At 38.8% G+C, this 15,299-nt stretch overlaps 1 protein-coding gene across 1 annotated transcript; it reads right to left on the reverse strand.

The window, feature by feature from the left end:
* Positions 1–10,835: 10,835 nt before the first annotated feature.
* LOC120577012 (uncharacterized) lies at positions 10,836–13,215 on the reverse strand. Its single transcript, XM_039827900.1, has 2 exons — positions 13,077–13,215; positions 10,836–11,623 (listed from the first exon to the last, which is right to left on the reverse strand). The coding sequence occupies exons 1-2, from the start codon at positions 13,213–13,215 to the stop codon at positions 10,836–10,838; spliced, it is 927 nt and encodes a 308-aa protein (XP_039683834.1).
* Between the last annotated feature and the right edge of the window lie 2,084 nt (positions 13,216–15,299).

A 15,299-nucleotide genomic window follows, 5' to 3' on the forward strand; every position in this document is an offset into this window, starting at 1 on the left:
ATTGTGCAAATATATGTTGATGATATAATATTTGGTTCTACTAATGCATCTCTTTGCAAAGAATTTTCTAAGTTAATGCAGGATGAATTTGAAATGAGTATGATGGGAGAATTGAAGTTCTTTCTTGGAATTCAAATCAACCAAAGTAAAGAAGGAGTATATGTTCATCAAACAAAATATACAAAGGAGCTTCTGAAGAAGTTCAAGCTAGAAGATTGTAAAGTGATGAACACTCCAATGCATCCAACCTGCACCTTAAGCAAAAAAGATACTGGAACTGTAGTAGACCAGAAGCTATACAGAGGTATGATTGGTTCTCTGTTATACCTCACTGCATCTAGACCTGATATTTTATTCAGTGTATGCTTTTGTGCAAGATTTCAATCAGATCCTAGAGAATCTCATTTAACTGCAGTTAAGAGAATCTGCAGGTATCTGAAAGGAACAACTAATCTTGGACTCCTGTATAGGAAATCCCTAGATTATAAGTTGATTGGATTCTGTGATGCTGATTATGCTGGTGACAGGATTGAAAGAAAATCAACCAGTGAAAATTGTCAATTCCTAGGAGAGAATCTGATATCCTGGGCAAGCAAAAGACAAGCAACTATTGCTATGTCTACAGCAGAAGCAGAATACATTTCAGCTGCAAGTTGTTGCACACAACTACTTTGGATGAAACATCAGTTGGAAGACTATCAGATTAATGCTAACAGTATTCCCATCTTTTGTGATAATACTGCTGCTATTTGTTTGTCAAAGAATCCAATTCTACATTCAAGAGCCAAGCATATTGAGATCAAACACCATTTTATCAGAGACTATGTTCAAAAAGGGATTTTAGATATACAATTCATTGATACTGAACATCAATGGGCTGATATATTTACAAAACCTTTATCTGTTGAAAGATTTGATTTTATTAAGAAAAATTTGAACATGCATTTTGTGTCTGATTGAAAAATTGCTTGCCTCTGAATAAGAAGTTTGGTTCTGAAGTCTATTCAGAAGCATTTGGTTCATCAGAAGCTCTTAACTGAGGTTCTGAGGAAAATGTGCTTCTGAAGATGACGTCAGCGCTAAGACTTCAGAAGCGGTATTCTTTGCTTCTGAATAGCAAGGTTAGTGGGAACGTTGGCAGTTACTTTTTGTAACAGCTGTCCCATTACCCAAAAGGTAGTTTTCTGAAGAGTCTCTGACTTGGTCTATTTGTATTGGAGTATAACAAAGAGGGCAATGATGTTTTATTTGCTTTTAAACATACTAACACGCGCCCCCAATTTGTCATTAATGCTATGTTTGTTTGTCTCTTCTGAATTGCAAACGTTTTACTTAAAAACACTAAGTCAATTCACACACTACTCACTTCACAACAAACACTTTCTATTTTCTTCTCAACCCTCTGCGAAGTAAGCGCATTCTCTCTCCCTCTCAAAACACCTTAGAACCCTAAAACTCCTTCAAATCAATGGAAAGCTCAAGTTCTGCTGGTGGTTCATCTTCAAATATGGAAATAGATACTCCTGCGTATGAGATAAAAGGAAGAACCATGTCTATTGAAGAATGGGAGTTAATCATTCAAGCAGAAAATCCAGTGGATTTCGCCTCGTTAACACACCATGGATGCGACCTAGTAAGGTTCTACAAGAAACAAAAGCTAATGGGTTACTTCAGTCTTCTCAATGGTCCAACGTATGAAGTTCTGGTCAGACAATTCTGGGTAAGGGCTTCAATCTTTGACATTGATGCTGCTAGACAGGAAGAAGCTCAATTGATTCTGGTTGATCCTACTATGAAGGGAAAAACCAGAGAAGAAATGGGTCTACTCTCCTTCACTGGTACAGAGATAAGATCAAATGTCATGGGTATTCCTGTAACCATAAATGAGCAGGTTATTGCTCAAGCCATGGGAAGGGATACCTCTGGCAAGTACTTTGGAGAAGAGATTCCTAATCCAAGAACCAGCTCCTGGAAGGAAATTGTTAATGAAACCATTTATGGGTCTAAGGTTGCTCAATCATACAGCACCTTAAGCATGGAGAAGAAGATGCTTCTGAAAATCCAAAATGAGAACATCTTTCCCAAAGGTGGAGGAAGTGATCACACAATCACTCAAGAAACCACGATGAATGTTCCTAAGTACATGTTCAAATACATGATCAAGGAACTAAAGAAGAGTCAGATGGAGAACAGGAAGTTTGTTCCTTATGGAAGGATGCTCTCTGTAATCTTTCAAGAAGGAGGAATACTAAGTGCCTTGAAGGATGTTGGCATTTATGATAACCAGAAGCTGGGAGCAGTCACTGGAAAGATAATCAATGCATCAACTCTTGTGAAGATGAAATTGATTCCAACAAATGCTTACAAGAAACTAGATTCTGATATGCATGAATCTGATGCCATATCTGATCTAGTCACTCATCACATCCCTATCTGCAAAAAGGATCCCCTGGATGTGCAAAGGGCTTACATCTTGGACTTCTACAAAACGTACAAGAAGAAGATTAGCTTGAAAGATGTCCCTGAGGAGATGTATGGTGGTGATTTGCCTGTGGCCAAAGGCAGAAAGTCAAAGAAGAAGCAGATCACCAAGGAAGAGTATCTTGCTGATGATGCTACTGAGAAGGGTGCTCAGAAGCATCAGAAAGCTAAGAAGGAAAAATCAGCATTGTCCACTATTCAAGAGGAAGTGGAGAACTTGGATGAAGTCCCAATCATCAGGAAAAGGACAAGGAGTGCTCAAGAAACAGCAGAACAGCTTGCTTTTGAACAAGCTGTTTCTGAACAAGCTGCATCTGAAGAACCTCAGAGTCCTAAGAAGAAAAGAGAAGCTGCTCTTCAAACCATTAAAAGGAAAAGATCTTCAATTTCAAGAAATCTGAAGACAGCTGAAGGACGCAGGGAGGAAATGATGGAAGAGCTTCAAGATAACTGGGAAGAAGAGTCAAGTCCTAAGAAAGCAAAGAGAACTATTCAGACTGAGACTATAGTCATGCCCAGTTTTGAAGCTTCTGAGGAACAAAAGCAATATGCTAGGGAGTATTTTGCATCCAAGATAGCAGAGAGGAAACGGATGAAGGAACTGTATGAGAAACAAAGAGATGAGCGTCTCAAAGCTGCAGGGTATGTGCCTACTCCTGACATTGCTGCTTTAGCATCTGAGTTAGAGCAAGAAACTGTTCAGTATGGAGCAACTCTGCTATCACAAGCCTTGAAGAATAAGCAAGCTTCAGGAGCTACTTCTTCAGAACCTGTTTCAAAAGCTCCAGAAGCAGTTCATCCAGAAGCTCAATCTTCAGGTATTTCATCCAAAACTGATATCTATACTCAGATTCCTACTCTACCCTCTTCACCCTCATCATCATCAACTGAATCAGATGACCAACCCCTCAGCCAACACATAGACAAACTTCTAAAAATCAAACCTACCAAACTAACAGACTTTGGAACACTTGACTATGAGCAAACTCAAATAGAATTTTCTAAGAATAGGATTAAACTCTGTGAGAAATTCAATTTGCCTGCTACTCATCCACTTTATCCAGAAATTCCAGAACCTATTAGTGTACAACACCCTGAACCCAACCAAGAACCTAACCAAACAAACCATCAAAATGACCAAACTCCACAAAGAGCCTCTGAAGTAGTTTCAGAAGCAACTACTTCAGAAATCCCCCAACAACAAGAATCCTCAACCCTTCACAATCTAGAAAAACATTTAGGTGGTGAAATGCAACCTACACCTACAAAGGCCTCTAAGACAGTCCCTGGAAAGACTGTTTTAGAAAACCAACAAACAGAAACGCAAACTGTTCCTGAGCAAACTGTTCCTGAACAAACTGTTCCTGAACAAGCTGCTTCTGAACAAGTTGCTTCTGACCATCAAACAACAGAACAACAACAACAACCAGAACCACAAATAATTGACCTAACCTCTTCTGACCAACAAACAGCCTCAAATAAACCTTCTACATCTCAAACACCAATCCCAGACACCATCCTAGAATCTGAGTATATAGATGAACAGCTAATCAGGCTTAGTGATGAGATTCAGACATTGATTCTTCGCAGAACAGTTCTTGTACCTCCTATTCACTATCTTGATCAGTGGATGGATCTGAAGAAGAGTTTTGATGAGCTGCTGGATCAGCTAAGCACTAAGTGTGTTTCATCTCACTCTGCCATGCTGAAAAAGATGTTGGATGATATGCATGAAGCAGCTAAAGTGAAAGAGCTGAATTATGTGCCTTTGCTGGACATCACTCCTTTCTATCCAGAAGAAGAGTACATTACAAGGGCTGCAAGAATTCATGCTGGGTTTAAAAGAAAAATGAGAGAAAAGGATGAGCTACTTAAGAAGAAGGATGAGCAAATTAAGTATCTTTTGGAACAGATGTATAAGCAAGCCCAACCTTAGTTGCACACCCAATTTTAGTTGCCTTGCATTTGTATCTTAACTTTTCTATATATAAATACTATCATTGTTTCTGGATAATATGTTTTACAAGCTTTAACTCTGATGATATTTACTGTTTTTAATGCTGTGTGCTCTGATATGCTGTATTTTAAGGGTTATATGTTTATTGCTCTGATACTTTTTCTTTTGTTTTTATTCTTTTTGTTGATGACAAAAGGGGGAGTAAATGTATAGTATTTTAAGGCACTGAGCCCCACTATAACCACTTCTAAACTTTATTAAATACTTCTGATATTATTTATTTTTATGAGTATTTTATTGAAATTTAATTAATAAGAATAGAACTCAGGGGGAGCTTACAAACCTCACCTTAAAGATCTATTAGACTCAGGGGGAGCTTACAAACCTCTATCCCAGTGGTCAACTTATTAATTAGATCAACAACAATTAAACATTTTAAATACTATTGTTTGTCATCATCAAAAAGGAGGAGATTGTTGGAACAAAATGTGTTTCACAATGAACCTTATTAAGTTTTGATGATAACAAGGTATTAAAAATTGTCAATTGGTTATTACTAATAATTGTTCAAGTGTACAGGACCAAAGGCTACTCAAGTTATTTCAATAGGTCTTGGAAGAACAATGGAAAGAAAAAGAAATTCTGAGCATCTGAAGAAAACTGCTCCTGAAGCTGAAGTGCTTCTGAAGTGATGACGTCATCAGAAGCAGAAGATCATCAGAAGCAAAAGTTTTCATCAGAAGCAATATCTTCACCAGAAGCTACGTTTGATCCTTTAATCAAACTGAAGATTCAAAGTAGCTGATTCTCAATTCAGTCTTATCCAAGAAGAACGAAGAATTGAAAGGGAGGTATCAATGGATATATGGATAACACTGAGCACTTGTCTCTCGTTAATAGAGTTGACAAAGTACAAGTGTACAACCACTACCTCCACTACTCTGTTTTCTGTCTACGCTACAAGACAAGACAACAGCCATGCCTGCAGAAGTTGTACGTTCAAGATGGGAATGAATTTGAAGCTTATTCTTCAAAGGACTACACCCAAATCAGGCAAAGGATTACTGGTGGATAATCAAAGGATTTCAAACGACTCTTTAGACGTGCTGATTATCTCAACGTCTCTTTCACACCTCTATATAAAGGAGTGAAGACTTGAAGATAAATTACAGAGATACACAAGTTAAAAAGCGCCAAAACTCTGTCAATTTGATTCTACAAAGCACACTGAATTTCTGCACTGATTTGATACATCTTAGAAATTCAAAGTCTAGAGTCTTTATTGTATTGTATTGTGAACACCACTGATTGTATATCAAGTGTTCAAGTCAAACTCAATTCTCTGTATTTTTGTTTGATCAGAAGTCTCTTGCCTGCGTGCTTGAGCATTAGAAGTCTCTTGCTTAGTGCTTGAGCATTGGAAGACTCTTGCGTGTGTGCTTGAGCATTTTTTGTGAAGTCTCATACTTAGAAAGTATTGAGCAGTTGTAATCTTTGTGATTATAGTGAAATCTCCTTGGAAGTGCAAGGGGGACTGGACTACTTCCGATTTGTGGAAGGAACCAGGATAACTGCTTGTGTCTTTGTCTTTCTTTTCTCTACTCTGTTCTTTTCCGCTGCAATCTGATTCTGATCATTTCATCAGAAGCACTCAAACTGCTTCTGAAGTTTTATCAGAAGTAATTTTTGAGAGAAAAAGAAAACACAATTCAACCCCCCCCCCCCCCCCCCTTCTTGTGTTTTTCACCTTCACAATTGTCACTTATTGAATTCCAAGTAAAGATGAATATTTGTGATGGATGGCTACTCTATTTATAGCATTTGTTCGACTTAAAATCTAAGCTATTACATTCGGGCTAAAAATAGAGTAGCTTAAAATCTAAGCAAAAGCAGCAAAAGTGACACTAGAGGGTGGCACGGCCGTGCGAAGGTTAGCACGGGCCGTGCCAAGCTTTTGGCATGGGGGAGACATATTTTTGTCTCTCAATCTTCATATTTTTGCATCCAATCGGCTCCAAGTCCCTTTATTTTGCTCCAAGACTCAATCCATCCAATATTCATTCCTGAAATAAAATAAAACGCAATTTAAAGTAAACTATCCTAAAAAGGAAATAATACTAACATAAAATCTAAATAAAACTAAACTAAAAAGCATATAAAAGTAAGCAATAAATGACTCATCAAACTCCCCCACACTTGAATCTTTGCTTGTCCTCAAGCAAAAGGCATAGACATGGCAGCAACAAAAGGATTAATATATGACATTTTAAATAAAAGCTTATGTCTCCCTCGAGGTTTCATTTCAATGTACACTAATCACAACTTCAAGCATTCCTTGTAAACTTATTCAACCCGACAACAAATCTCAAGTGAGTGTGTGTGTGTAGTCCAACCCTTTTCTTGCTCTTGTATAAGATAGATATTATGAGGAACAGGTTCTAACCTTAACACTAAAATGACCGAGAAAAATCTTTTTTTCATTTCATATAAGAGAAGTGGGAGAGTTAAGATAGACTTGATGAATTTATACATTTGGGGGCTTGTAGATGCCTAGGGGCTATCATTTCACATTGTAAGTCCGTGAGGGGGTATCCTTTCCTCCAAGTTTCTATGATCACCCTAAGTAGTGCTACAACTTGTTTACTTCACTTAGGAAGTTCCTCTTTTTAGAGGGTTTAATTCAAGCACAATTTATTTGAGAAGTCATCACCACATTTAGGAAGTTAGTGAGAGGGTATCCTTTCCTCCACGTGTGGTGATATCCTTCCGCCCCATTTCGGTTTACATATTTCATCACATTAGAATTATTCCCACATAAACTTATACTACTTTTACTCTGAAGATTTTTAAGGGTCCAGGTTACCATTAAAGCTAGAACGTGTTCCTTAAAATACCTACTCATACACTTACTCAAGGATTGCAACTAGGTGCTTTTCTCATTGGAGAATTTATTTCACAATAAAACTTGATGTGGGTATAGCAAGAATACTTATAACACAAGAAATCACTTTCATGTACAAGAAACAACAAAAAATTATGTCATAATAAAATAATAAAAACAAGCTCCTTATTCATGCCTTTTACAATAAAACACAACAAAAGAATAAAGTTCAAGGGAGTTTGGAAACACTACGACTAAAGACACTTTATTAGGCTCCCCCCACACTTAGGAGAAGCACTGTCCTCAATGATTTAAGATTAAAAACGAAAGAAACAAGGAAAAAAAATGAGAAAGGATGCGGAAAGCTCACAATTTGCCGAAATTTTGAACTCCGGAGGCCTGTCAGGTTGGCACGGCCGTGCCAACTTTAGCACGGGCCGTGCCTTCATTCTGCCAGTTTTGGGTGAGGTGGTGTTGTGATTCCTGGCACGGCCGTGCCAACTTTAGCACGGGCCGTGCCAACTTTCTGGTTCTTGTAACTTTGATTTTTCTTGCGTTTCCTAGTCAATCTCGGAAATTTACCTACAAAACAAAGAAAAAAATAACAGAAAACAAAGAAAGCAATTAAATTAGTGGGTTGCCTCCCACGAAGCGCTCTTTTATTGTCACTAGCTTGACAAAAATAAGGATAAAAATCATTAAGGTGGGTCACTGAGAGTGAAATCAACCACTACTTCATTTACTTCTCCGATATTATAGATTTTAAGCCTTTGTCCATTAACCGTGAAGGATCCTGTTTCTTCAGAAAATATTTCAATCGCCCCATAAGGGTAGACTGTGCGAACTTGAAAAGGACCGGACCATCGTGACCTCAGTTTACCGGGAAAGAGCTTTAGCCTATAATTAAAGAGTAGCACAAGGTCGCCGCTTTTGAAGTGCTTCTTGACGATTTTCTTGTCATGCCAATTCTTAGTTCTTTCCTTATAAATGCGGGCATTCTCATAGGCATCTATCCTAAGTTCTTCTAGCTCGCTTAATTGAAGCTTTCTTTTTTCACCAGCTAAATTGGGGTCTAAGTTGAGGTTTCTAATTGCCCAATAGGCCTTATGCTCGAGTTCAACGGGAAGGTGAAAAGATTTCCCATAGACAAGTTTAAAAGGGGTCATTCCAATGGGGGTTTTATAAGCCGTTCGATAGGCCCAAAGGGCATCGTCAAGCTTACTTGACCAATCTTTCCTAGAGGTTGAAACAGTTTTTTCAAGGATAGCTTTGATTTGTCTATTTGAGACCTCCACTTGTCCACTAGTTTGGGGGTGATAGGGTGTCGCAATTTTGTGTCTCACTCCAAGTTTTTGCAAAAGTTTTTCAAAATGTCTTGAAATGAAGTGAGACCCTCCATCGCTTATCACAACCCGTGGCACTCCGAACCTAGGAAAGATGACTTTTTTAAACAGTTTTATAACAATTTGTGCATCATTAGTGGGGGAAGCAATGGCCTCAACCCATTTGGACACATAGTCAACTGCTACCAATATGTATTGATTCCCGAAAGAGGAGGGGAATGGTCCCATAAAGTCAATACCCAAACATCAAAAATTTCAACTTCAAGGATGTTGTTCAAAGGCATTTCATTTCTTTTAGTAATACTACCGGTGTGTTGACATTTGTCACATTTAGAAATAAAGGAATGCACATCTTTGAAAAGTGATGGCCACCAGAAACCAGAATGAAGAATTTTGAAAGAAGTCTTTTGTTTGCTGGCGTGGCCACCATAAGAAGAGGAGTGGCAATGAGTTAGAATACTACTTACCTCGTTTTCAGGAATGCATCTTCTGAAAATCCCATCTGAGCCTCTTCTGAAGAGGTAGGGCTCATCCCAATAGTAGTGCTTGAGATCATGGAAGAACTTCTTCTTTTGTTGGTAGCTTAACTCAGGCGGTAGCACTCCTGCTGCAAGAAAATTAACAAAATCTGCATACCAAGGTGTGTCAGTTTGTGCCAATAAGAAGAGTTGGTCATCCGGGAAGGAATCATCCAAGGGTAACTCATCCTCATTGGTCTCCCGAAGTCGGGACAAGTGGTCAGCGACAACATTTTCTACACCCTTTTTATCTTTTATTTCAAGGTCAAATTCTTGGAGGAGCAAAATCCATCGGATCAATCTCGGTTTGGCATCTTTTTTGTTTAGCAAGTATTTTATGGCCGAGTGATCTGTGTAAACAATGATTTTTGATCCCACCAAGTATTGCCGAAATTTTTCAATGGCGTAGACAACTGCTAGCAGTTCTTTTTCTGTTGTGGCATAATTTACTTGTGCCCCATCTAGGGTCTTACTGGCGTAGTATATGGCATGCATCTTTTTTTCCTTTCTCTGACCTAACACCGCCCCAACTGCATAGTCACTTGCGTCACACATTATTTCAAAGGGCAAACTCCAATCTGGTGGTTGTATGATTGGGGCAGTGATTAGTGCTTCTTTCAACCTGCAAAATGCCTGCAAACAAACATCATCGAACACAAAGTCTGCGTCCTTAAGAAGGAGGCTTGTTAGTGGTTTAGTGATTGATGAAAAATCTTTAATGAAACGGCGGTAGAACCCTGCATGTCCTAGGAAACTTCTAATTTCTTTGACTGAGGTAGGAGGTAGCATGTTTTCAATAATTTCGATTTTTGCTTTATCTACCTCTATACCTCTGTCGGAGACCAAGTGTCCTAGGACAATTCCTTCTCTTACCATGAAGTGACATTTCTCCCAATTTAAGACTAGGTTCACCTGTTCACATCTTTCCAAAACTTTTTCAAGGTTAGTCAGACAATCATCAAAACTAGATCCATGCACAGAGAAATCATCCATAAAAACTTCCATTATTTTTTCAACAAAGTCAGAAAAAATAGACATCATGCATCTTTGAAAAGTAGCAGGGGCATTACAAAGACCAAAAGGCATCCTTCTATAGGCAAAGGTCCCAAAGGGGCATGTAAAAGTCGTCTTTTCTTGGTCATTAGGGTGAATGGGTATTTGGAAAAATCCGGAATAACCATCTAAGTAGCAAAAATGTGAATGCTTAGCTAACCTTTCTAACATTTGATCTACAAAAGGGAGAGGGAAGTGATCTTTACGGGTTGCTTTATTAAGCTTCCTATAATCAATACACATTCTCCAACCGGTGACGGTCCTAGTGGCAATGGATTCATTTTTATCATTTTTAATAACTGTGAGACCACCCTTTTTAGGTACAACTTGCACGAGGCTAACCCATTTGGAATCAGAAATTGGATAAATAACACCTGCATCTAGGAGTTTTAAAACTTCTTTTTTCACAACTTCTTTCATATTAGGATTTAGCCTTCTTTGATGTTCAATGGAGGGTTTATAGTCTTCTTCAAGAAGTATCCTATGCATGCATAATGAAGGATTTATTCCTTTAATGTCGTCAATGGTGTACCCTATAGCTTTAGGATACTTCTTGAGGACATAAAGTAACTTTTCAGTTTCTACTTCATCGAGGCTTGTATTTACAATAACAGGGTATAGGTAGAGTTAGGGCCCAAGAATTCGTACCTTAGGTTTGATGGAAGCGGTTTAAGCTCTACTTTCGGTGCCTCCTTGGGTAGAAGTGCTGGTTCTTCTTTTACTAACTCCTCCACACTTAGACCTTCCATTGGAGGAGTTCTATTCAACAGCTCTTCATAAGCTTTTGCCTCACCTTCCAGTTTTGTACCTGCATTGTTTACCAAGCATACTTCCAAACCATCATGTGTAGTTAATGCTAAAGAGCACTCTTTCACGCAATGGTCGATTATGTCTATCATGCAACAAGAGTCTTTAATGGAAGGACTTTTCATTAGTTTAGCAAGTTCAAATTCAACAGTCTCTTTACCGACATTAAAAGCAAGCTTACCCTTTTTTACATCAATGATGGCTCCTGCAGTAGCAAGAAAAGGTCTTCCTAAAAGAATTGGTACTTGGTTGTCTTCCTCCATCTCCATTACAACAAAATCAGCGGGGATGTATACCTCTCCTACCTTAACGGGGACATCTTCTATGATTCCAGCTGGATACTTAACAGAACGGTCCGCTAGTTGTAGGGTCATCCTTGTCGATTTAAGTTCCCCTATTCCCAACCTCTCGTAAAGGGATAAAGGCATTAGGCTGACACTGGCTCCTAGATCACACATAGCTTTCTTCACTACTTCTGACCCTATGACACAAGGTATGGAAAAACTGCCTGGGTCTTTAAGCTTTGGTGGCAATTTATTTTGGATGAAGGCACTGCATTCTTCTGTAAGGTTAACCGTCTCACCTGCAGAATTTGTACGTTCAAGATGGGAATGAATTTGAAGCTTATTCTTCAAAGGACTACACCCAAATCAGGCAAAGGATTACTGGTGGATAATCAAAGGATTTCAAACGACTCTTTAGACGTGCTGATTATCTCAACGTCTCTTTCACACCTCTATATAAAGGAGTGAAGACTTGAAGATAAATTACAGAGATACACAAGTTAAAAAGCGCCAAAACTTTGTCAATTTGATTCTACAAAGCACACTGAATTTCTGCACTGATTTGATACATCTTAGAAATTCAAAGTCTAGAGTCTTTATTGTATTGTATTGTGAACACCACTGATTGTATATCAAGTGTTCAAGTCAAACTCAATTCTCTGTATTTTTGTTTGATCAGAAGTCTCTTGCCTGCGTGCTTGAGCATTAGAAGTCTCTTGCTTAGTGCTTGAGCATTGGAAGACTCTTGCGTGTGTGCTTGAGCATTTTTTGTGAAGTCTCATACTTAGAAAGTATTGAGCAGTTGTAATCTTTGTGATTATAGTGAAATCTCCTTGGAAGTGCAAGGGGGACTGGACTACTTCCGATTTGTGGAAGGAACCAGGATAACTGCTTGTGTCTTTGTCTTTCTTTTCTCTACTCTGTTCTTTTCCGCTGCAATCTGATTCTGATCATTTCATCAGAAGCACTCAAGCTGCTTCTGAAGTTTTATCAGAAGAAGTAATTTTTGAGAGTAAAAGAAAACACAATTCAACCCCCCTCATCTTTTTACTACTTCGCTAAGACCGTGCACTTGCGGTTTTATCCCATTACCTGTACAAATAATTCCTCTCCAACAAAGGCCTCTGCAAGGTCCTCAGTGACCTATAGAGACGCCAGAATACGTTATGCCAACCGGTGACCTCGTCGGCAATCTGATCCGCACGGTTCAACGACAGGCGTCCGTAATCGAGAAATAAAACCGACACCTGATGGATCTAGAGCAAGCGCGACCTGTAATCGCAACCAAACATACTCCTTCCTCGATACATAGTAGAAGAGGACGGAGCCCTCGCCAATCACGCTCCAGATCCCCCCGACATTCAGTCAACATTAGATCTCCCAGCCAAACTAGGAGATCGACTAGAAGGAGTTCACCCAGACGATCTCCTCGCAGAAGATCTCCCCCAAGGAGATCTCTATTAAGACACAACAAACGCTCTTGGTCCCCATCTAGTTCCGAGGACAACTGCGATGCCCGAAATGACCGTAACGCTTACGGTCCGTTCACACGGCGCATCTGAGAAGCTCCTATCCCCCGCGGACTAGAGAAGCCTCCTTAGATGGATTCGCACGACGAAACAACGGATTCAACCAAGCACATCGAGAACATTGAAGCAGTTCTCACATATCGATCGGTGCAGGGCGCCATGAAATGCAAGCTCTTCATCACAACACAGTGACGAGGAGCCGTTACGTGGTACAAGAACTTACGGAGAAACTCCATCAACTCATGGAGCGAACTCAGTGACGAGTTCACAACCCACTTCACTGCTTCAAGGACACAACCAAAGACGGTGGCGTCCCTTGAAGCTATTGTGCAAGGAAAGAGTGAGCCTCTTCGAGACTTCATCGAAAGGTTCAACAAAGAAGCTGTTCAGGTAAGAGGTGCAGACGAAACAATGAAGCGGTACCTCATTGCCAAAGGTATACGCGAAGGCACGGGCGTCAAGAAAGATGTCCTCCTGGATCGCCCAGGGACACTCAACAAGTTCCTAGCGATTGCAAAGATCTATATTAGGTACGAAGAAGAGTTGTACGCGAACAGCCTCAACAAATCCAGGAGGGAGAAGCCCGCTGCTGATTCTTCCAGAAAGCCCTTCCATGGAAAAAAGAAGGAAGGCAAGGTAGCTCGGGAAGGCAAAGGACTTAACGGTTGCTTCACCGAGTATATGTTGAAAGCAAAATCTTTTATTAATGTTTTAAAGATAACAAACATATTTACTTTAATTTATATTGTTATCTACTAATGAATATTGTGAGAAATGTTTCAAGAGAATGTTTAGTAAAAGCAAGAGAAAGTTCTGGCACTCACAAGGGATAACAAAATCTTTATTGAATATGAATGTGAACAAATATGAGCTTTTTGGGCAATTGTCAAGATATGCATAATTAAGATCAAGACCAAAGCAAATATTCTCTTTTGTCTCACTTAAAGAGGAAAGAAATCAAGGTTCTTGGAAATGCATTAAAGGACAAAGAAACAAAGTAAATAAATTATATTCTTGCACATGTGTTGGAAGCAAAAAGAATAAAATCATCTTTCGGCCCTCATGTGGCTTTTTCGATCCATTAAGGAATTTTGAGGAAAAGGAATATTCAAAGGATCAATATTTATCTCTAAGCTACATGACATCATCAAGATGACCTTAGCAAACATCATCAAGTGAGCAGCAAGTTACAAAGGCTTGATCACAGCTCATCACCAACTAAGCAAGCACGTGCTCTACAATTTCGTTCAAGTTTTGAATGGAACTGAGAGAATGATCTGGGTGAAACTGAAGAAACATTCTCTACATGCTTTCTCCCCAAGTCTCTTTGGAGCCAAAATTCAAATTCAAATTGGAAGCACAACAGCTCTTTATTAGCTTGCTCTCCAAGGGATTCAACTCTATAAATAGAAGAGGACATTGAAGGAGAAAGGCAAGAGTTTGAAATACAAAGCATTTATCTCTCTCAAAAGCAAAAGCTATCAATCTCTTCAACATCTCTCGACAATCATCTTTTCTCATTGAGAACATATTTCTAAGTTTGTACAAGGATAGTTTGTTTGACATATAAAGTTCCAAACAACATCCTACACTTCTTTTGTTTGAGACGCTAGATCCAAACAATATCTTTCTTACTTTTCTTTGAGACATTCGATCCAAACAAATCACCTTACAAAGAGATAACTAGATCTCAAGTCTATTGGGCTTAATAGTTTGAGATAGGAAGAGTTCCAACCTTTCTTGTGCGAAAGCAAAGAATTGTAGAAGCCTGCTGAGGTTGATAATACAATGGTTACGGACTGATCTGGTGTGATCAAGACCTTATAGTGTTGGTTAGAAGTTTCTACCAACTGCATACTATAGTGGATAATCTCACACGAAGTGTGGGGACTGGAAGTAGCCGGATTTGTTGAACCAGGATAACTCTCCTGTGTTATTCTCGCTCTCTCTCTCTCTCTCTCTCTCTCTATCTCTCTCTTTTACTTGTACACACTAAACACACACATTATCACAAAGCTTTAATATTCACCTCCAGAACATTCTGGTCCTAATTAATCTCAACCATATTAATCCAGAGTTCTCTGGTCCTAACTTAACTTATATTATTTTAATAAATTAAACTGCCTCCAGAACATTCTGGTCCAAGATAAAACAACTGCTTAATACTTAACTAAAAGTTTAAAATTCAGTTTATTATTGTTTTATCATTCTACACTTATATTATCTCTTTTCAGAACATTCTGGTCCTTTATACATCAAGTTATCATTTATCTGTTCAACTAATATTTACCAAGATTCTTCTTGAGTATATAAAATCTAATTTAAAGTTTCAGGAATAATTTTAAAAGGGTCACAATTCAAACCCCCCCTTTCTTGTGACGTTTATTGCTACTTCAGTATACACCCGTTGGCCATGTTTAGGGAAAAGATTTTCGCTGAGATCGCC

Source organism: Medicago truncatula, chromosome 7 (genome assembly GCF_003473485.1).
Source record: "Medicago truncatula cultivar Jemalong A17 chromosome 7, MtrunA17r5.0-ANR, whole genome shotgun sequence".
Lineage (NCBI taxonomy): Eukaryota > Viridiplantae > Streptophyta > Magnoliopsida > Fabales > Fabaceae > Medicago > Medicago truncatula.

Excerpts from the sequence above, each read along its gene's own strand:
- LOC120577012 (XM_039827900.1), bottom strand. The coding sequence starts at position 13,215 with ATGAAGTCTCGAAGAGGCTCACTCTTTCCTTGCACAATAGCTTCAAGG. Across the intron at positions 11,624-13,076 it reads TGAGTTGATGGAGTTTCTCC|GTGAGACGGTTAACCTTACA; the intron begins GTAAGTTCTTGT and ends CAAATTCTGCAG.